Here is a 22,971-nt window from a genome sequence, read left to right as displayed (position 1 = left end):
CTCTGCTGAAGCCACCATTGGGATGCTCTGCCTCTCAAGCGCTTGCGAAGACCCTGGTATCCTTGTGTGGCCAAGAGAGAAACTTCTCAGATGTGATGCACATACCACTGGTACCTGAGATGATCTTAGGTGATTCACAGACACACTTTTTTCTTATGTATTTGAATTTACGTTTCATATATTCATCAACCCCCAACTGTGAGCTCTGAAAGAACAGCAGCATTTGTTTTGTACAACCGCTGTCTCCTCAGCATGGAAACCATCCCTGGCACAGAGGAGACCCTCAATAAATATTTCTTGATCAAATGAACAATTTTACTTAGATAAAGTATGCAACCATATAGATGAAACTCACATACAGTGAAACGTGTCCGAGAAGTCCACTAATGACTGAAGCTTGCGACCAGCCAGGAATAATTGAACAGCAGGCCTATGCACACATAAAACTCTTAAGGGCAAGCTCTTCTGGTTAAAGCACTTCCTTCCTGATACACTATTTATATTTCTGTAAGTTTGCCTTTCTTACTAAAAAGATAAGGATGATTATTCTATTCTGTGGAGAGATACTCAACAACATATTAAGTGGGGAAAAAAGTTCTAAGCTAGAATTTACAATGGGATCCAAATTTTTATAATTATGTTAATAACATTTATCCTAGGTGACAGATTTAGGCTGCTAACTTTTCTATTTGGCAGTTTCTATGATTCTATTTTGAACAATTATTTAAAATAAGAAAACAAAATTCTGGGGTGCCTGGGTGGCTCAGTCAGTTAAATGTCAGACCTCAGCTCAGGTCATGATCTCACGGTTTGTGGGTTCGAGGCCCGCGTCAGGCTCTGTGCTGACAGCTCAGAGCCTAGAGCCTGTTTCAGATTCCGTCTCCCTCTCTCTCTGTCCCTCCTCCACTCATGCTCTGTTTCTCTCTGTCTCAATAATAAATTAACATTAAAAAAATAAAAATAAATAAAATCAATGGGAAGAAAGATATTCCTCTTTTCTTTAGAGAGAATTCCTCAATTTAATCTGCAAAGTGTCTAAATCAATCAGTTCTCAAAATACATATCTTTAGCTCTAAGAAGAGCTATTTCTTCCAAAACTCTGCTGAATAAATATATATATAAAAGAAACTAAACAATCTCCTTTCTCCATTAGACCTTCAAAATAGACTTGCTAATTTAAATGGAGAGAGGTCAACCAAAAAAAGCCATATAAAAAATCATGAAGTCCGGGATAACTTCTACACTGTCCACCATTCTGTTACACCTAAAATACTGTCAATAAAATTAGCAGCATGGGTATAAAACATAATAGTGAATGGAGGAGAATTCAGAACCAAAAAATAGTTCCAATCCCCAGTCTACCTATAAGCTTTACAAATCAATTAACCTTTTGGGCTACATAGTTTCTTCGCCTTTCAAAGGACAATGGGGGTGCTTGGGTGGCTCAGTCAGCTGGGCATCAACTTTGGCTCACGTCATGATCTCACAGTTCATAGGTCTGAGCCCCACATCGGGGTCTGTGCTGACAGCTCAAAGCCTGTTTCAGATTCTGTGTCTCCCCCTCTCTCTGCCCCTCCCCTGCTCATGCTCTGTCTCTCTCTGTCTCAAAAATAAATAAACATTAAAAAACAATTTTTCTCAGAGGAAAATGACATGTGGAAAATAACAAGGTTACTGTGAGGCTCAAATAAAATACTGAATCAAAAACACTTTATAAGTTGTAATTTTTACTAACACTGTTCTATTAATTTTTATTAACTCAATTTAAGCAAAACTATTTGACAAGTCAATTTTCAAGTCATCCAAGACCTCTTTCTACAAGAAAGGGACCATTAGATACAAATGCTTCTCTATCCATGCTAAGTTAAGACCTAAGAAAAACAAAGCAATTAGAGAATGTAGAGCACGGGTTCAACTTCATGTTTTGGCTGTTATGCAGCATTCCATTCATTCAACAAATGCTTTTTTTAGTACCTCAACCTCACTCATTAAGGAGGAATGCAGACTTAAACTATGCTATAAAATTATTTTTCACCTATCAGATCGGCAGAAATTCAAAAGTTTGATTGCGCAGTCTATTGGTGAGCCTGTGAGGGGAAAGGCACTCATATATACTAAGTGGGAACGTAAACAAAGACAATTTTGCAATATCTACTGAAACTATAAGTACACATTCTTGGTACTTCCGCTTCTTGGAAATTTACCCCATAGCTAAACTAGCACTCATACAAAATAATGTCCTTATGAAGTTATTCAAGGCAGTACTGTGTATAACAAGAACCACCTAAATGCCCACTAATAGTGTCCAGTTAAATAAATGATGGTACATCTATTCAATGCAAAACTATTCAGAAAAAAAAATACGGGAGCTCTCTATGAACCAATATGGGAAAACATCTAGGGCATTTTAGGTGAAAAATGAAAGGCACAGAAACATATATAGTTTGGTACTGTTTTTAGTTGTGTTTGCCTAAAGAATCTCAGAAAAGAGAAACGAGAAATGTTGAACAGAGGTTTTTAGGCTGGATAGAAAACTAGGAAGATGGGACAGGCAAAAGAGAGATTTTAAGCCTTTATATATATTTTGAACCATGACTGCACAGCTATTCAAACAATCAAATGAAAAAAATATACAAGGGCTTACTATGTGCCAAGCATTGCTCCAAGTGCAGTGAACAAAACTAACCTAAGATTTTCTAGATGATATAGAGTTAATCTTCTGATGTATTCAAAATAGCTGGCTGGCATTCCAGGAATGGACAGGAACTCACATTTCAGGGTAAAAAAAAAAAAAAAAAAAAGAACTATGTCTAAAGAACAAACTTGACTTTACAAAATTCCAAGTTTAAGAGGGAGTCACAATTAGAACCTAGCTCTTCATCCATTAATACAAGGCTTTGTTATCTGGGGATGTGATGATGTGAACTACCTAAAGAGTAGGCAATCTCCCAAGAGCACTAAAAGATGTCAAAAGTCAAAAAAATCTCACACGTAACTTCTCAGGATCTGCTGTGAATTCAGCCAAAATAAAAGAATAACTTAGAAATCAGTATTTGAAATATTCTTCCCCCAACCTCCCAAAAAACTTTCTTTTAAAACTAAGAAATGATGTCACTAAACAGGTGGTACAGTGGTTTTGTGAAAAGAGCCAACTGGCCCTCTACTGTGATCATCCTACATGGAGGGCCACATAATGATCATGAAATGAATATTTGGGCTTGTCATCAGGGCCCAATAAGGTAAGGGGGATTAACTAGGCTTTCTAAGGAAAGAGCTTCCTGGCCTCTTCTATGGTAACAAAGTTACCATAAAGTTTATAACTTTTAACAAAGTTATAAAGTCTAACTTGTGCGCCCAAAAGAGGACCACAGATAGACTTCATTCAACCATGACATTTTGGAGTAAGAGTAACACCCAGAATTGCCAACTCTCATTTTAGAGACATATTAGGCAAAGCTCACAAGAGGAACTAAATGTCCTGGCCAAGGGACTTGCCAACTAGTGACAGACTCAACACCACTACCAGAGACTTCCCTGTGGTCTATACCAGCTATTCCCTAACTATGGGAACGATCATTTCATTGAGGAAACTTTAAGAAACAGTCTGTGATAACTTCTAAACTCAAGGTGTAATCTGAACTAGAAGAAGATAATAAACAAAACAAAAAAAAAGTGATTTTTGTTTCCACAGCATCTTAGACAACTTTTTTACAAGATGGTCATCAACCAGACCCATGACTACTCTCTTTTTAGAAACTACTACGATGTTAACGTTACAAATTACCAAACACCTAGAATGTGCTAAGTACTATGTTAATTACCATCATCAAAGAGAACAACAGGGCAAGAATATGTAAGTTTTATGAAGATAACCAAGGACTGATTATATAGAAACATATCAAAAATTTAAAACACTCTGGCATTGTCATATACTGCTAATGATGAAACCACTGAGGTCTCCAAAAAATGCTTAAACCCCTAGGACAAATAATGACCAAAACTGTTCCATTTTTCTTCTGGACACATAGGAAGACAATATATCCAAGTCCTTCACCTAAAAAAGGATTTATGGCCAATCAAATGTGATGCCATTTCTGTCATAAAAATCTCCCTCAAATAATCCTCCTCTCTCACCATTCAGTGAGGTATTGATGACAGCAGCGTTCCAAAATAGAAAAAGCCTGGATACCCAAGTCACCACTTAGCGGACAGCTACCAAGTCCGTGCCTGATAAAGAACACCTGCACTGGACTTAGTTTAAGAAATGTATTATGTTACGCCACTGAGATTTGTGGTATTTGTTATAGTAGCCAGCATTAATCATTCAGATTAATACAACTGCTTCTTAAAAATGCAATGTTTATAATGAAAAATAAGAATGAAATAAAAGTATATGACAATGGCAGGATTTGGAGTCTTTTCTCCCTTAAAAATTATTTGAATGTTATTTACATGGTGGTGGTTTGTATTACATAATGCTATTTTCTCACCCTTAAAAAGTATTTTAATGCTATTTACGTTGTGCTACTCTATATAATTCCTGATCAATCTTTTAATGAGCATATATTGGTATTGATATTAAAAAAACAGGGGCGCCTGGGTGGCTTAGTCGGTTAAGCGTCCAACTTTCGCTTAGGTCATGATCTCGCGGTTCGTGGGTTCGAGCCCCGTGTCGGGCTCTGTGCTGAGTGCCAGCTCAGAGCCTGGAGCCTGTTTCAGTCTGTGACTCCCTCTCTCTCTGACCCTCCCCTGCTCACGCTGTCTCTCTCTCTCTCTCCTAGAAATAAATAAAACATTAAAAAAAAAAAAGGTATTAAATGACTGCTGTTTTAATAATGGTTTTTAAAAGTAATTAAAACCAAAAAGATAAGACGTTGTTTAAATTTTTCATCTTTGCCACAGGACAAAATTCAAATAAGCCGTTAGTACCTCTAATTAAAATAACACCACTTTTTGTTAATATAAATAGACCTTCAATCACATCTTACCAAGTGTTATCACCTTAGCTCAGTTGTTCCTCATGAAAATCTGTCTTGCCAATTTCACAAGGCATCATCTCCACTTTACAAATGGAAAACTGAGGTTCAAAAAGACGTGATCTTTGTCCAATGTCACATAGCTAGTAAATGGCTGACCTACTATCTATGTATTTGCAATCCTAATCCAATATTCCTGTCATACACCACACTTGTTTTCTTACACCATCCAACACAGGTCAATGGATTCTACCCAAGCACCTCTCATCCAACACGTATGCAAAAGATACTTGTGATTTTGAATCAAATATTTGGTCTTCTCTCAGAATTGTACTTAGGGAGCAGTCCACAGTAAAATGTGGGCAAATGAATTCAAGGAAACCATGCTATTCTTCTAAAAATGACACCAAATATACACAAGGAATTACAGAGATGAGAAGACATAAGCTGGTCCTAATTTTACCATAATATTTCAACAATTATGTTTTAAAGAAAATAAAGTCAGTACTGTATACTGGACTTGTATATTTTAATGATTCCTACTAGAATAAAAACATTAATAGCTAACATTCATAAATAAATGATAAATTTATCAATTTAAGAACTATCCAGAAGCCATGTTTCTCTTATATACTATATATATTAACTATGGCTCATTAAATATTTTCAGGCAGTATGACAATTTTGCTTTCCAGCAAGCAATAATTACAAAGCAAGAGTCACCAATACTCACCTGTATTACGAAAGAAAAAAGTGAGATGTAATGATCTGTGGGCAAGTCCACAGATTCTCTTACCTTTGTATATCTTTTCAGTACTACACAAGTGAAGTGTGAAGTAGGTGTCGAGGAGCTGATGGCCATTTCTATTAACAATATTCCGAGCAGCAATGTTCCGAAGGTGTCTAAGACGCCGCTAAAAATTAAAAACAACAAAAAAAGGGACACGTTCAGCTTTTTCCTCATAAAATTTTCTGAAAGTTACAATCCAAAAATGAAATACAACTAAGCTATCCCAGTCATTTATTTGCTGAACCAGCAACCTTAACTCAGTCTCTTATTTATGATTCAGTATCCCCTCTGTCAAATAGGAATTACACCTGCCCCATCTCCTTTACGATGTAGTTGTCAGCATGAAATGACACCAGATATAAAATATTTTCATAGAACATAAATGTTATGTTATATAAGTGCTATACACCTGTAAATGGCATTAGCATTTCCTGGAACATAAAGTAGCAATTTGCTTTCTTCCCTTCAGAAGCATACTGGTAGGCATGCAAGTCCATCTCATACCAACAAACAGTTCTTACATACAATTAACCCAGCTGCTTGTTCAGTCTAGATGCCAGGTCATCTGTACCACCAGGAAAAGATGCCTAGCTAAAACATAACTCACTGGTCATTCCAGCCAGCCAATAACCCAACAGGCTGTAAGCTTAAATTAAATCCTCACCTGACCAATAGCCAACCAATCTCTCTTTCCTGATCAGTCCTCCTTCCCAACAATTTCTCCAAGATGCACAAATCATTTGGAGCCTCATGTGTTGAAAAGAGGCCTCCATAATAAGCAAACGCTCTATAAGCAATGGTAGAAATCAACAAAACTGGAAGTTAACAGACAGCCAAACAATAGCATATCAAAAAGAGAAGATGTTGGTGATACTCAAGTCTGTGCCCATCAGATTCATTTCCAAAGGCTAGCTCCCTCTGTCAGATGATTATTTTCAGACTTAAAAACAGAAATCAAGTGCTTAGTTTTAAAATATGCTTCAAGTTCTCCCTTCAGGCTGAAAGACAGCCCAATCTACTAAGGTAAGTCCGTCTTCAATTACATGTGCAATCAGCCAGAAAAGTACAGTTCTTTTTTTCCATGCACATACCAACCTAATCCTTTTCCCCAATCTAACGATTAAGATTCTTTGATAGAGAAGGTTATTGTCTAATAAATTTGTTTAATCCTCTAAGTATGAAAAGTCCCAGATATATTTATGACAAGTTACTAGGGCTTACTCTGACTTATTTTTCCACAATTTGCCAATGGTGTCCATTTCATACTCTGAATTGTAGCAACTATCTCCTCCTATATATTTTTTATTAGCCCTCTCCCTCAAGATTTTAAGTTAACAGGAACCACTAATTACCTATATACAATAACCACATCTATTTTGTTGTAAGATTGCAATCTTGGTCCTCGGTTCAAAGACCTGAAAATATTACTCAAAGTCTTTAGAATAAAGTACAAACTTTCCATATTGCTTTCAAAACCCTGTACAATCTGACCTCTCCAAATCCTATCCTTATTTCTCACTAGATCTTCCACATACCCACCCCTCAGTCACACATGAATGCTTAAGGTTCCATGAAGAAGATCATGCATGTTCCTAGCTCCAGGTTTTTGTTAATGCTAGTCCCTTGATCTAAAATACCATTTTCTTAAAGGAGATCTTACTTCTACTTCAAAGTTTAGGAGAAAAGAGTCCTTCTTCCTGAGTCTCTACCTGAAATTAGTTGCTCCTTTATCTGAATAAATAAAAAGTTTGCTTCTTCTTCCCTATAGCACTTAATTATCATTCAACCTCGTCGTATAAGTAGTTGGTTAGTTATCTTCCCTATTAATCTAGGAGGAAAAGACTTGATGACAGAGACAATTACCATCACTATACTGTCAACACTTATTAAATGCTCACCGTGTGCCATGCACTGTGCTAAACACTTCATACATATGATCTTATTTATTTAACCCTCATAACAACCCCATGAGGTTAGGTTTTATTCATTATCATCATTCATCTCTTTATCCCAACATTCCTACAAAACCAAATATAAAACAGTAAATAATAAATGAGCAGGATAACTCAAAAAAGGAAAGAAAGCAGAGGAAAACAAAGAAATTAAACCTACATATGTAGATATGTATCATACACTATCTCCTATACATATGTGCGTGTGTGTATGTGTGTGTGTGTGTTTATAATTGATACAATTTGGTCTTTACACTCCCTACTGCTATAGGGGACAGAGAGAGCAATGATCTATCCTTCAACTCAAGAGAATAATTTTATGACAAAATAATAATAATGGAACAGACTGCCTTACAAAGCAACGTGCAAGGCCTGGACAGAGAATGAATCTACAGTGGATACACAGATACTGTTAAAGAGGTCTTCCCACTATCTAGGAAGTTGGCAAAACCAGCTTCAAGACACCTTCCGACTCCAAGTTCTAGATTCTAAGATCAGTAATGGAGTCTACAAACATTCACAACCAATGTAACAGTAGTGTTTCCAAGTTTCCCTCCGCTCACTGGGATAAAAGAGAACTGACCACATCACAGCATTTTATAAGGAGATTTACAACAACAACAACTCTTCCACAAATTAACCAATTATACTTAAAGCACTGACTTTGGGTTGTACAACTTTTGGCTTTTTCCCTTATTTTATTTATTTCAAAAGCAGTCGGGTGAGTATTCTCACTACACCATGATTAATTAAAATACAAGATGCTCCCAGCAGCTAGAACAGACAAAGGAAATGAACTCTTTATGGGTAAATTATTGATGTCATCTTGGTGAAAAGGCAGTAAATATACACGTGAACCCTCTTATGCCCTTTGACTTGGCTTCCTCTTTAATGACATTCATTCCAATTTTATTACAAAGCTGCTTTTAATTTTTTTAATGCTAAACTGTGATAAAATGGTGTTTAATTAATAATGATATGCCAATGTTATTTTTTCAGTTTTGACACATGAAAAACGGTAATGTAGAGATGTTAACGTTAAGGGAAATTGAATGAAGGCAATTCTCTGTAATTATTTTAGCAACTTTTCTGTAAATTTAAAATTATTCCAAAATAAAGGGTTTTTTTTAAGCTATTGCTTTTTTCAGAGTTAGGAGGTGAGTAAATAGGACAAAAAGACTGCCAATAAGACGACATTCACAAGCACTACGTAAGTAGAATTCACTTCCTTCCTTTGGTCTCCTCCCTTCTCTCTTCCTCTCCTCCCACCAAAACTTCATGCAATTAAAAAGAAACACTGGAAGGTTAGGCCAGAAACTCATAAAAATGATTACCTGTGGGAGTGAGAGCAAACTGAAGGGAATACAGATAAAAGCAAGACTTCTCTGATACTTGTTTACATAGTTTTGACTTCTGTACCATATAAGTGTCTTCCATACTCAAGAAATAAATAAGAAAAAGTTTAAACTCAACTAAACCTAGTCCAAAATAAAATAGCAATACCAAAAATTACCACTAGTTTTAGGATATATCATCTACCTTCACCCAAATTATTACCCTATGATCCAAGAAGTATGGAAGAAATCAGAGTGACCTAAAGGATCCTCTCTTGTTCTCACTTCCCCACAAGATCTATCTATACTTGAAAAACATGGAAATAGGTTTAGTTCCAAATATTTGTCTATCTTCCCCAACAAGAATATAAATTCTAAGAGGAAGAGACTTTATTTTATTTATAGTTGTATCTCCAGCATCTAGATGACTACCTAAGCAAATAACAGACACAGAGTGTTTTGGTTTTTTATTGAATTCCTAATTCTCCAGTGAATTGACCAGTCAAGAATGTCTTGGTTTGACATAGGCCCTGCAATAGTCCTGAGTGGCATGGAAACCTTAGATTCTGACACCCACCCACCAGTCAGTGAGAAAATACAGAACTAAGAACTGAAAGTGGGGTAAAGTCTTAGCAGTGATTCTGCTACAGCAAATCCCCAAGACTCACCTATTTTCAATTGCTCTAGAGTTTACAGCCTAGTGGTAGTTCTTGGCCTGGTGGCACCAATGAGCATAAATATACTCCTTCTGAACTTACCTAAATAGAATTAAATATCAGACTCTCTCTTCAAATGGCCCACCTACAGACAGTTAAAATCAAATCCGTCTTATGATCTAAATTATCTCAAATATCTCAAGAAAATATAAATATCCTGAGTAATTAAAATTTACACAGACTTTAGAATTCTTCTTTATAACATCCTATGCAGTTTTCTTTACCAGCAATTTCCTTACTTTCTCCAATGTTCTATGCCTTCTGGTTGTAAAATACTCTTTGTGTATCATTCTTTAGCAGTAGGTTGGCAACAGAGTTATGCTCTAACAATATCCACTTCTAAAACTAAAGCTGAACAGATTTTAATTTTGAAATTGGAATTAACATGGCTTAAAATCTTTGAAACGCAATCTATAAAACATCCGGTATAGACACTGAAAACATTCACTAATGTAGAAAATTAAAGTCTATTCAGCTTTAATTTGGAGGGTTGACAGATATAACTGGAGCACAACTCTACTATCTGAGATGCTGGTGGTGAGCAAAAGACCAGTAATGCCCCAAATCCCTTAACATTTTAACAAATCTTTCAGATATAAATTCTAAAACAAGACTTAAGTGGCATGCATTGTAGATTTGAAATGTTTGCTTTATAGTTAAAAAACTAAGAAGTACTCATTAGTCATGATTGAGACTAGTGCCTCTATAGAACCTATTAGGTTGTTTTTCTTGTTAATACTACTAATGTTGTTAGAAAACTGCTTCAAAGCCTATCAGTAGTCTAAAGAAAAGTTTTTTGTTTTGTTTTTGTATTTTTTGCTTGTTCTGTCATGCCCAGCACCTTCTCTGATTAAAACAAAACAAATTAAAAATGCAGATTTTCCTTTACAGAACCACTCTCCCCTACTACCGATCTATAACTTTCTTGCAGAATTAATTCTTCTCCAACTCCAAGGATATTCACATGATGACTCAGCTCATGCTGATCAGCACATTCCATCTCCCTGACCATAACATATGACTTAATTAGGACCACTGAAAGCCTCAGAAATTATATTAAATTTTTGAGGGTTTTTTTTTTTCCACTCTGGCCATGAATCTGGAGGAATATAGGGCTAGAGATGCTGGCACCTGTCTTTCCATCACAGTGAAACTGAAGAATGAAGCCAACAAGGAAGAGAACAAAATCAAGAGATGTGAGATTCAGGTCCTGCCAACAATTTAAGTCTCTGGATCAAACCATACCTAAAATGAGAACTACAATGATGACCACCAGCCAAGACGCTATAAAACTGTCAAAGATTACAACGAGGGATATTTATATTGTGACTATTTACTTAGAATTTATACCATAACAGGTTAATAGATGAAGAGCAACATTCTAATTTGGTGGTAGGGTACAAAGAAATGTTTCATTTTGTTAAACATCCCCATGTTTTATAGAAAACAATCATTTCTGGCAGGTCAATCCATTTTTGTTGATACGATTTTGAACCTCAATATGGGCAACAGCACAGCTTTAAAAATAGTTAAATCACACCCCAGAACTAATAGAAATCCAAAGCAATTTTCGGTAGTGAAATATGTCACTGGGGTTCTATATTCCTCCCACGTTTCACCGTTCCTTGCAGGCATCTAAAATGTTCTGACCTTTGAGGTATAATAATGACCAAAGAGAACTAATGTGTCTTTGATCTTGTTCCTCATCACTGCTGTAGAATGACTCAGGGAGGCTGACGGCCAACAGGAGGAGGACATGGCTCCCATCCACCCTTCCTTCCCGGTCTGAAATCCTTGCTTCAAAAACAAAAGCACTATAATTCTTAAATACAGTCACTCCACAAATCCCCACCATCACCAAACTAAATGACCATCCCACACACACCTTTTGACTTCTAAGACCATGGAGAGCTATCTTCAAAATCAATTTTTAGTTTAATTTGCTTAATCTACAAGAGCTTCTATAAAGCAATAATATAATCAATAATCTATAGTCCAATAGAAAAGGGGGCAAAGGATATAAAAAGGCAGACCACAGGAAAGGACATGGAAATGGTCAATAAACATATGAAAAGTGTGTAATCACACTCATAATTAAAGATATACACAACAAAACGATCATTCCACCTTATGGCAGACTAGTTTCCAGTTTCCAAACAATGGTTGTACCAATACGTCACAATCGGCCTGCTCTCTTACAATGCGATTGCCGCTCCTCCACTAGAAAATGTGGTCTATGTTCCCTCCCCCTTCTATGTGGGCAGGCCTGTGACCGTAGTAGAAATTAGACTACATGACTTCTGAGGCCACATCATAATATTATCTAGCTCTCTTAGAACGCTCTTTCTTAGAACCCAGCCACCCGAATGCAAGGATGCCAAGCAGCAATGTGAAAAGGACTTCGCAGTCATTCTCCACAGCCTCAAGCGAGATCCCAGCTATCGCCAGACTTGTAAGTGACCATGTCAGCCCCCAGCCTTTAAGCCACCAGAAATGACATCAAACAGAGTCGAGTTGTTCCCACCATGGCCAAACCAAACTGCTGACTTATAAGCAAAATAAATGATGTTGCTTTATGCCACTAAATTTTTCTTCTTACTTAGCAAGAGAAAATGAAGAGATCTATCTGATTAAACAATTTAGTCTTTGTCACAGTTGATAGGAGTAAGGAAAATTATGCTAGAGGAAATATAAACTGGTTCAACTTGGAGGGAGGGTTATTTAACAATAATTATTAAATTGTATATAATATTTGACCAAGCAATTCCCCAAGTCAAAAAATGCATGCAAATATGCTTATTCTGATATTGGCTATAAAAGCAAAAATTTAATAATCACTCTTAAATTGTGATACATTCATACACTGGAAAACTATGTATCCATTTTTTAAGAAGTGCTCATATGGAACACAAAAACATGAAATTGTAAATGTTCACACAAAGAAATATTACTATACACTCTGAATGATATAGATCAAGGGTGGCCAACTTATTCTATAAAGAGACAGAGAAAAACTTATTTTAACTTTTTCAGGACATGTAGATTCTCTTCATGTTTTCGTTTGTTTGTTTGTTTACAATCTTTTAACCATGATAACCTTTCTTAGTTTCCTCAGTTACAAAAGCCCATGACCGCTGGCCAGTTTGCTAACCCCTAATGTAGATAATCACAGATACTCTGAGATAATTTTTTTAAGTAGCATTTGGTTGAGAGATGTAGTGAAACTTGTTCTGGACAGCTGCCCCCTTTCCTACCCTCAACTCCTTTCTTTTTCAGGTCAGGCATGTATTCTTGGCCTAGGATTGGGCTAAATGACATGGAGGAATAAGGCCCGGGTTGTTTCCAGTAAACTCAGGTTACCACTATTCTGGTGTACTTTTTTGAGGGACAACAAAAGCAAACCTGAGAGAAGATTAGTTTTCCACATTCCCACAGAAGGTAAAAATGTTGAATTACTGAATCAAGAATTTAAGCTTGATAAATTAGATCAGTCTTGTAAAAAAAATACAAAAGCTCCCTCTGTTTTAATACTTTCAGTCACCTATTTTTTTCTAACCTTTTGATCCCACCTGAAAGACTCCATGTAAAAAGTTTTGAAAGAACCCAAAAATGCTTTATTTAAAACTAGTGCTTGGTTGGGTCACCTGGGCAGCTCAGTCAGTTAAGCGTCGGACTTCGGCTCAGGTCATGATCACACGGTTCATGGGTCCAAGTCCCACGTTGGGCTCTGTGCTGACAGCTAGCTCAGAGCTTGGAGCCTGCTTCCAATTCTGTATCTCCTTCTCTCTCTGACCCTCCCCTGCTCATGCGGTCTCTCTCTCTCTCTCAGAAATAAATAAAACATTTTAAAAAATTTAAAAAAAAAAACTAGTGCTTGGTGCTATTGGCTATATGCAAATAGCACAAACAGCCAATGTTAGAGATTTAAACAAACAACTCACCAATTCTAATCTCTCATAAAATACATTATAGCTTCTATCCCTGAGAGCTCTCTCTGACGCAAATCACACTTGCTTTGGAATTAAAGCCTTTATTTTGACTCTACTCTGCTCTCACTCAGTTCTAGAATTTAATTCAGTCATTTAGTAAGCTCTACTAAATTATAATACAGGCTTCTCCACTCGAAAAGACAAAATATACCTCTGAACTTTCTACATTTCTTATACATTTTGGCTCTGGGTTTTTTAACTCCACCCTATCCATCCCCAATCTCAGTGGAAGGTCTAAACTTGCCCTTTTTCCTCCATGTTTCCTCTGGGAAACAAGCCTTTGCAGTGACAGGTCTAGCACTGTTCTCTGCATGTATCTCTTATCCTTCCTCTCTGTTCCCTTCTTTCTTCTGTTTTCTCTTGCTGGTATTTCCTTCCTAGACCATGCCAAGAGATGTGGGGAGACAAACATGGCACTCCCTAATTTCAGAGTATGTAAACCCACTAAAGAACTGGAGTTTGTGCACACAAAAAGGCCAATTTGAGGTAAAACTATCCAGCAGTATACTGTCAATGAGCATATATTATGGAACGGTTATTCTAGAAATGTAAGACCAAAGAAGAAAGACACAGAATTGCACAGGATTACCTGGAAGATAAAAACTGAAAGACTGAAGACAGCTTTCAGTGGCCCAAGTGTTAAAAGTAATAGCGTGCCTATAATTTGCTTCAAAATAATTGGGGTGAGAGTGAGGAGGACTAGGTAGGCATATAGGTAAAATAAGATCCACCAGGATGTGACAGTTATTGAAGCTAGGTAACAGGTACCTGGGAGTTCATTATTCACCCCCTCATATATATATATGCTTTTCAATATACATTGATATATACAATACACTATACATATTTCATTATTCACTTAAATTTCCATAATAAAAAAGTTTTAAAGTAATGTTGATAGGAACAGAAAGAATAAGACCATACAGGAGCCTAATACATATATGGGCTTCACAGGGAGACTAATTAAATTAGATGATGGATATGGTTGAAGATGAAGACAAGATTGACAAAAGAAGGGAGTCCAAAGGCCCTTAGGGAAATACGGTGGTGCCTGGGTGGGCTCAGTCACTTGAGTATCCAACTTTGGCTCAGTCATGATCTCACGGTTAGTGAGTTCGAGCCCCACGTCCGGCTGTGTGCTGACAATGCAGAGCCTGCTTCGAATTCTCTGTCTCCCTCTCTCTCTGCCCCTCCCTTGCTCTTCCTCTCAGAAATAAAACTAAAAAAAATTTACTAAGGCCCTTAGGGAAATACGAACTATTCAATAAAAGTGTTAGGGGGAGGTGAGTAGGTGGCTCAGTAGGTTAAGTGTCCGACTTTGGCTCAGATCATGATCTCATGTTTCATGACTTTAAGGCCCACGTTGAGCTCTCTGCTATCAGCACAGAACCTACTTCAGGTCCTCTGTCCCCCTCTCTCTGTCCTTCCTCCACTCACATGTACACATTCTCTCTCTCTCCCTATCAAAAATAAAAATAAACATCAAAAAAAATCACTAAATTTTACTACATAAAACATGTATACATGTTTATACATGGCAGGGGTTCCTGGGTGGCTCAGTCGGTTAAGCATGACTTCGGCTCTGGTCATGATCTCACGGTTCATGGGTTCAAGCCCCACATCGGGCTCTGTGCTGATAGTTCAGAGCTTGGAGCCTGCTTCAAAATCGGTGTCTCCGTCTCTCTCTGCCCTTCCCCTGATCATGCTCTGTCTCTCTCAAAAAATAAATATTTTAAAAAATTATGTATGGCAAAAACTATCATATGTAGAGTCAAAGGAAAAAACAACCTACCCAAAATGTTTTAATTCACATAACAAGACAACTTCACTAAAACATAAAGAGTTCCTAAAAATCAATAAGAAAAAAAAGCCAAAAACCCAACAGAAAAAAATAGCAGAGAATATTAACAGACAATTCACAGAAAGGTAGAAATAGCACTTAAATGTTTCTGAAAAGATTCTCAACCTCACTCATAAGAGAAATGCAAATTAAAGCCACACTGAAATTGGTACAGACCAAAAAGTCTGAAAACATATTCAGGGGCAAGGCAGTGGCAAAACAAGCACTTGTTTGAAAAGAGTAAAACAAGCAAAACCTCTAAAGATGGCAATCTGGCAATATCTACAAAATTACAAACGCACATATTCTCTGACCCAGCAATTCCACTTCTTCCTTTGTGAAAAACTGTATACTTAGGGATATCCGTTATAATGTATGTAATACACTGTTGTTTGTATTAGCAAAAAAACTGGAAATACATTAAATGTCCATCAATAGGGAACTAGCTAAATTATGATATATCCTATAGTGGAATACTAAGTGGCCAGAAAAAATAAATTATGTGGCAGCTCTTTGAGCACTGATATGGAACAATCTGCAAGATATACTATTAATTTAAAAAAAAAAAACCCAAAAAATTTTATACTTTTGTTTAAACAGTTTAAACAGTGTGTTTAACATGTTATCCTCTGTGTTTCATAGAGAAAAAATACATAGTTATGTAAATATTAGAGATACATACAATATAATTGATAATACTATTTGCCCCGGGGAAGGGAAAATGGGTATTTGGGGCACGGAGTGGAATGCAGACTCTTCACTGCACCCTCTTATATACCTTTGAATTGTGATCCATGTGAATATATTATCTACCTTTTAAAATAAAACAAAATTTACATTTTTTCAAAAAAACAGAGGGATGCCTGGGTGGCTCAGTTGGTTAAGCGTCCAACTTCAACTCAGGCCATGATCTTGCAGTTCGTGGGTACGAGCCCCATGTCAGTCTCTGCACTGACAGCTCAGAGCCTAGAGCCTGCTTCAGATTCTGTGTCTCCCTGTCTCTCTGCCCCTCCCCTGCTCATGCTCTGTCTCTCTCTCAAAAATAAACATTAAAAAAACAAAAAACAAAACAGAGATGGCAACCAACTTTAAGCACAGATATCTGTGATAGCCATTACAGAAGCAGTGTGATACAGTGGTAAGAGTTCAAACTAGAGTCAATAATCCTGACCTCTAGGGTGGTTCTACCACTTACTAATGGGCGAATCACTCTCTCTCTCTGAGCTTGTTTCCCCTCCCATGAAATGGAGAGATTTCCTGCATGCCTACCTCTGTGGGTTATTTTAAGGATCAAATGAAATAATGGATATAAAAGCTCTCTGAAAAATCATAAAGTACTTTATTAAGTATTCACAGAAATCGGGATGTTGAGAAAGGGATGTGGTCATCAGTGTAAGATGATGAATTGACTTAGGCATTTCTAATCTGAAGTAAAGAGACAGATTTAGAATTCATTTATCTAAATAGAGGTGATAGGTGTCAAGTATATAACAGCTCTCCAAAGAGTAAACATTCCGTAAATAGAATCACAAAACTACAAAACTGGAAAACCTCCTGAAGGTCACCTAAGCCTTTGCTACTCAGGATCACGGGAGAACTTAATGGACATATACAACCTCGGGTCCCACTATCGACCTACCCAGTCAGAATCTACATTTTAACACGATCCCCTGGTAATTTTTATGTACATTTTAAGTTTAACAAGCACTAATATAACCGTCTTATTCATTTTTCAGATAATAAAACTGGGGCCGTAGGGGCAGTTGGGTGGCTCGGTCAGTTAATCGTTCAACTTTGGCTCAGGTCATGATCTCGCAGTTTGTGGGTTTGAGCCCCGCGTCGGGATCTGTGCTGACAGCTCATGAGTCTGGAGCCTGCTTTTGATTCTGTATCTCCCTCTCTCTACTCCTCCCCTGCTCATGCTCTGTCTCCTTCTGCCTCTCAAAAATAACTAAATGTTAAAAAAAATAAAATAAAATAAAATAAAACTGGGGCCATAAGTAAAGGGACTTAGCCATGTTCACACTGTTAATAAATACCAAAATCAAGATGTGGACCCAGGCCTGATCTCTTGGACTATGTATATTTATATGCATGTACAACATGTTCCCAGAATCCATGTTTCAAAAGCTTGGAGACTTCTTTGCCTTGCAGATATCCCGTGCCCCCAACCCCATTTCTGATCAGCCACCAGCCTGTCAATACTTTCTTTCTTCACAGTATCTCTGGCATATGCTCCTTCTTTTCCACATCCTTCATTCACTGCCCTGAAATACTGCTGTGTTTACCACGAAAAACCAGCTTCCTTCTCTTGTGCATGTATCAACTTCCTCTTCTGCAAACAAGAGCTCTCTTACACACAGTAAACTCTATATAATTCCTATAGAAGGTGCAAGCCATTAAAAAGCATTAAAAATTCTTCTAAATAAATGAAAAACATTAATATTAATATAAGTGATTCCAGGCAGACTCTATGTATGAAACCTAGCAAGACTAGCAAACTACAACTTGGTAATCCTAATCCAGAAACTTCCTGTTTCACTCTCACTATTTCTTTACCATCACCTCCTCCTCTTTACCCTAGAACTAACCCAGGTTGCCTTCACCTAATAAGACCCTTCCACCACAATGAGACTTTACTAAATATATCCAAAGGCTCTAAATTTACTTTCTATTACATCTTCCATCCCAGTATGTCCCAATAAACTTGCAACATTCACAAACATTCTCATATCTTCATAATTCTCTCCTATAAACTGTACCCTAACAAACCGAAGTATTTCAACATTTCTTGAGTACCCATCATGTGTCAGGAACTACACAATAAAACAGAAGTCTAAATACTTTTGAATACTTTTCCTCCATAAATTTAGGAAATTAAAAGCCCTGGTCTCTGTCCTATTTGCACTTCTACACCAAGAGGTTTTGACTTGTTTAGAGCAAACAATACAGGGGAGCCTGAGTGGCTCAGTCGGTTAAGCGTCCAACTTCAGCTCAGGTCATGATCTCATGGTTTGTGGGTTCGAGCCCCGCATCGGGCTCTGTGCTGACAGCTAACTCAGAGCCTGGAGCCTGTTTCGGATTCTGTGTCTCCCTCTCTCCGACCCTCCCCTGCTCATGCTGTCTCTCTCTCTCTCTCTCTCTCTCTCTCAAAAATAAATTTAAAACATTTTAAAAATTTAAAAAAAAAAAAAGCAAACAATACAGGCAGACTTTTACAGATGCTCAGGCACAAGAGGAAGAGACAGAAAGACAGAGTGAGCCACCCACAGCACGAAGGCTCACTCCTGTGCAGCACGACGGTCAAAAGTTCTAGGACTCTCGTGTACAAATCGGGCTCAATTAAATCAATCTGAAAAAACAAAAGGAATGTGCTTCAATTCAAAATCAAATTGTGAGCTATTTGTCCAACATTCCAAACACTGTCTTTGTGGTATAGCATAAACTTGGCAGACACGCTTGGGCCCCACTCTGCTGCCATCAGGGAATGTATTTAAGCTCTCAGAAGCTTCATATTCCTCATCTGTAAAATGGAGCTAATGACAGGTTGCATCTCACAGAATTGTAATGAGGAGTAAACGGAGTAACTGCAAAGTCCTTAGACCCAGTGCTGACACCATGATAGTTCAATGTTACTATTATTATCAATCACCCTACATCTTCCTCACTCTTTTGTGGTCAGTTTACCTGCAGAGCTTCAAAGTCTATCCACTGAACTGGAGCTATACAGGTTTGTGAAGGTACAGGCAGAGATGAAACTGGATGAAACTTGTTTTAAATCCAACAAAGCAGAGTGAGATACTGGGAAAAGCTCTGAATGTAGAACCAGAATAGTTGGGTACTAACTCTATCTCTTCGTGTCCTTGTCTGGGCCTTGGTTTTCTCCCCTGTCAAATGGGAGAGATGGCCCTAACTGCGGAGACTAAAAATACTAGGAGAATGGTTTTAAAGAGATTAGCTACTACAAACAAGGCAGCATGGGAAAAGATAAGGTAAGAGTGGGAAACTTGTTCATGAATAACTTTGAAAAGGAAACTTTGATAACGGTATATAACAAGAGGCCATGAATCTTGGCAGGAGGAAAATATGGCAGCAAATGGTAAGTTAGAATAAAATGAATACCTACAATTAAGCAGACAAAAGGCAAAATCACTCTTTATGACCCAGCTCCAGAATTTCTACTTTGATACATCCTTCCTTACCTCCCTGTCCCATCCACTGCCCCAAACGAAGATGGTCATTTCTCCCCTCTATGCTAGGACTACACTGTGAATATGCCACCATCACGCTTTATTGCCAATGCCCCCCCAAAAAAAGGGGTGATTTCTAAATACAAGTTTTATTCCCCTTTATGCCCATAGCACTTAGCACAGTCCTGGTAAAAAGTAGGTCCTCAATAAGTGTTTGATGGATGAACCAATGAGTAAATCACAGACAATATTAGCTATTTCACTATGCCATGTAAGGCAGTGCCCTTAAGTATATGGTAACATTCAAAGTTATATTTTATGCATAGCACTTAATAGCACATATTTTAAGGGCACCTGAGTGGCTCAGTCAGTTAAGTGTCCAACTCTTGATTTCGGCTCAGGTCATGATCTCATGGTTTATGAGTTCAAGCCTGCATCAGGCTCTGTGCTGACAGTGTGCAGCAGCTTGCTTGAGATTCTCTCTCTGCCCCTTCCCTGCTAACACAATCTCTCTCTCTCTCTCTCTCAAAATAAACAAACATTAAAAAAATTAAATTAACCAACCCTTCTGAACAGCCAAGCCCCAAACACATTCATATAATAAACATTTTTTTTTAAATAGCACATATTTTGTCACAATTCTTTGCCCTTCTGTAGCCTCAATGACTATAAGCTCCTTAAGGACCAAAACTGTGACTTTTTATCCCAAGTGGCTAGTGTGCAACCACACAGATATTCACTAAATGTCTCTTGAGAGAAGATGGGAATGACAGATGCACAAACACTGCTTCCTCACCTCTCGGGCCTCAGTCCCCCCTTATCTGGAAAGTTTGTCAGCAGTCTCCTCACCACTCTGTCCACTACCACTGCCTCTTCATGTGTCAACTACACTTGAATAAAAAACAACTCATGGATTAAAAAAAAAAAAAAAAAAGACTATCCTGTCATCTTGCTTATAGTACAATGCCAAAGTCCGACCGGCAAACATGGAGGGAGTGTGAGAGCTGGGAGTGTGAGAGCTGGGAAGCTGTTGTGTCACATCACAGCCAAGACTGGCTCAGACAAGAATCATGAAAGGATGATAATGGATGGAAAGTGCAGAGGGAGAGAAGCAGGGTACATGTATGTTCTCTGTCTCCTTACAAACGATCACTAGTCACGCTCACGCATGCGCATGTGCACATACGCACAGAATTATAAAGTTGAAAAATCCGATATCTTGACCAGGTGACAAAACTTAACATCACCAGTGAGGGACAAATGGACACCATGTGCCTCCAGAAGTGATCCTCTATGAGGGGAACATCACCACACAGAAAGTATTTCAAGTAAGAATGCATAATCCGAATCTAATCATGAGGAAACACCAGATAAACAAAAAATGAGGAATGTTCTATTTTTAAAAGGGAAGAAGTGGTCTGTATTATGACACTGACAGTTAAAAAATAAAAAGACAAAGAAAAGCTGTGAAAAGCTCTTAAAGAAGAGATAAGACAATTAAATGCACTACCTGACCTTAGACTTAGATCATGAACTGGAGGAGGAGAATTTCCATAAAGGACATTATGGGATCAACTGACAAAAGTAGAATATAAACCACAGATTAGATAAAAGTATTATGTCAATGTTAAGTTTACTGAAGTTGATAACTATACTGTGGATATGAAAGAGAATATACCTACTTAGGAAATACATACCCAAGTTTTTAAAAGTAAAAGGTCATGAAGTGCCTGGGTGGCTCAGTCAGTTAAGTGTCCAACTTCAGCTCAGGTCATGATAACAGGGTTCATGAGTTCAACCCCTGCATCAGGCTCTGTGCTGACAGCTCAGAGCCTAGAGCCTGCTTCAGATTCTATGTCTCCCTCTCTCTCTGCCCTTCTGTGCTCACTCTTAATCTCTCTCTCTCTCTCTCTCTCTCTCTCTCTTCCTCCCTCCCTCCCTCCCAAAAATAAACAGTTAAAAAAAATTTTTTTAAAGGTCATGATATATGTAATTTAACTTCAAATGATTCACATATACAAAAACATTTATCTCTATCTGTACATACACAGAGAGAACTTGCAAATGACACAGCAAATGGAATAATGTTACCAGTAGACAAATCTGGGTAAAGGGTATAAAGGTAAGATGTTCTTATACAAGTTTTATTTTTGCAATTTTTCAAAAAGCTTGAAATTCTTTCTAAATAAAAAGTGTTTTTATTTTTTTTAATGTTTCATTTATTTCTGAGAGAGAGAGAGAGACAGCATGAGCAGGGGAGGGTCAGAGAGAGGGAGGTACAGAATCTGAAAGAGGCTCCAGGCTCTGAGCTGTCAATCAGCACAGAGCCCAACGCAGGGCTCGAACCCACAAACCATGAGATCATGACCTGAGCCGAAGTCGGACACTTAACCGACCAAGCCACCCAGGTGCCCCACAAAAGGTGTTTTTAAAAAGTAAAAGAAAAACAAGTCCTAACTAATGCAATGAAACATAAAAGGTATAAAAGAATACAGCTTGGGAAGGAAGAAATAAAACCGTTTTTGTCACAGAGGACACGATCATCTATGTAGAAAATCTGAGAAAACGAACAAAAAAACTCCAGGAACTAATAAGCAATAATACCAAGGTTACAGGTTAACATCAAAAAGGTCACAGGTTAACATCCAAAAGGTTACAGGTTAACATCCAAAAGCCTATCTCCTCTAGAGGAGCAAGGAACAAGTGGAATTTTAATTTAAAAACACAATAACACTTACATTAGTAACCTCAAAAAAATGAAATAGTAGGGATGAATCTAACAAAATACGTACCAGATCTATATGAGGAAAACTACAAAACTCTGATAAAAGATATCAAGGAAGAACTAAATAAGTGGAGAAACACTGCATATTCATGGATAAGAAGATTCAATCCTGTCAAGATGTCAATTCTTCCCAACTTGATCTATAGATTCTATGCAATCTCAATCAAAATCCCAGCAAGTAATTTTTTAGCTATTAACAAACCGATTCTAAAGTTTACATGGAGAGAGCCAAAGACCCAGAACAGCAAACACAATATTGAAGCACCCGGGTGACTCAGTCAGTTAAGCATCCGGCTTTGGCTCAGGTCATGATCTCACGGTTTGTGGGTTTGAGCCCTGTATCAGGCTCTGCACTGACAGCTCAGAGCCTGGAGCCTGCTTTGGATTCTGCATCTCCTT

At 37.6% G+C, this 22,971-nt stretch overlaps 1 protein-coding gene across 1 annotated transcript in view; it reads right to left on the bottom strand.

Moving 5' to 3' along the window:
- The window catches only part of UVRAG (UV radiation resistance associated), a 286,651-nt gene that overhangs the window by 250,943 nt on the left and 12,737 nt on the right, over window positions 1-22,971 (bottom strand). The window contains exon 2 of the mRNA XM_039228691.1: window positions 5,773-5,890. Within this exon, the coding sequence (XP_039084622.1) occupies window positions 5,773-5,890 (118 nt within the window). The remainder of the gene's footprint in view (window positions 1-5,772; window positions 5,891-22,971) is intronic.

Source organism: Hyaena hyaena, unplaced genomic scaffold, assembly GCF_003009895.1.
Source record: "Hyaena hyaena isolate Hyena2069 unplaced genomic scaffold, ASM300989v1 scaffold_34, whole genome shotgun sequence".
Taxonomy (NCBI): Eukaryota; Metazoa; Chordata; class Mammalia; order Carnivora; family Hyaenidae; genus Hyaena; species Hyaena hyaena.
Note: the sequence above shows the minus strand (reverse complement) of the source record. Positions and strands in the feature narration are given on the sequence as shown.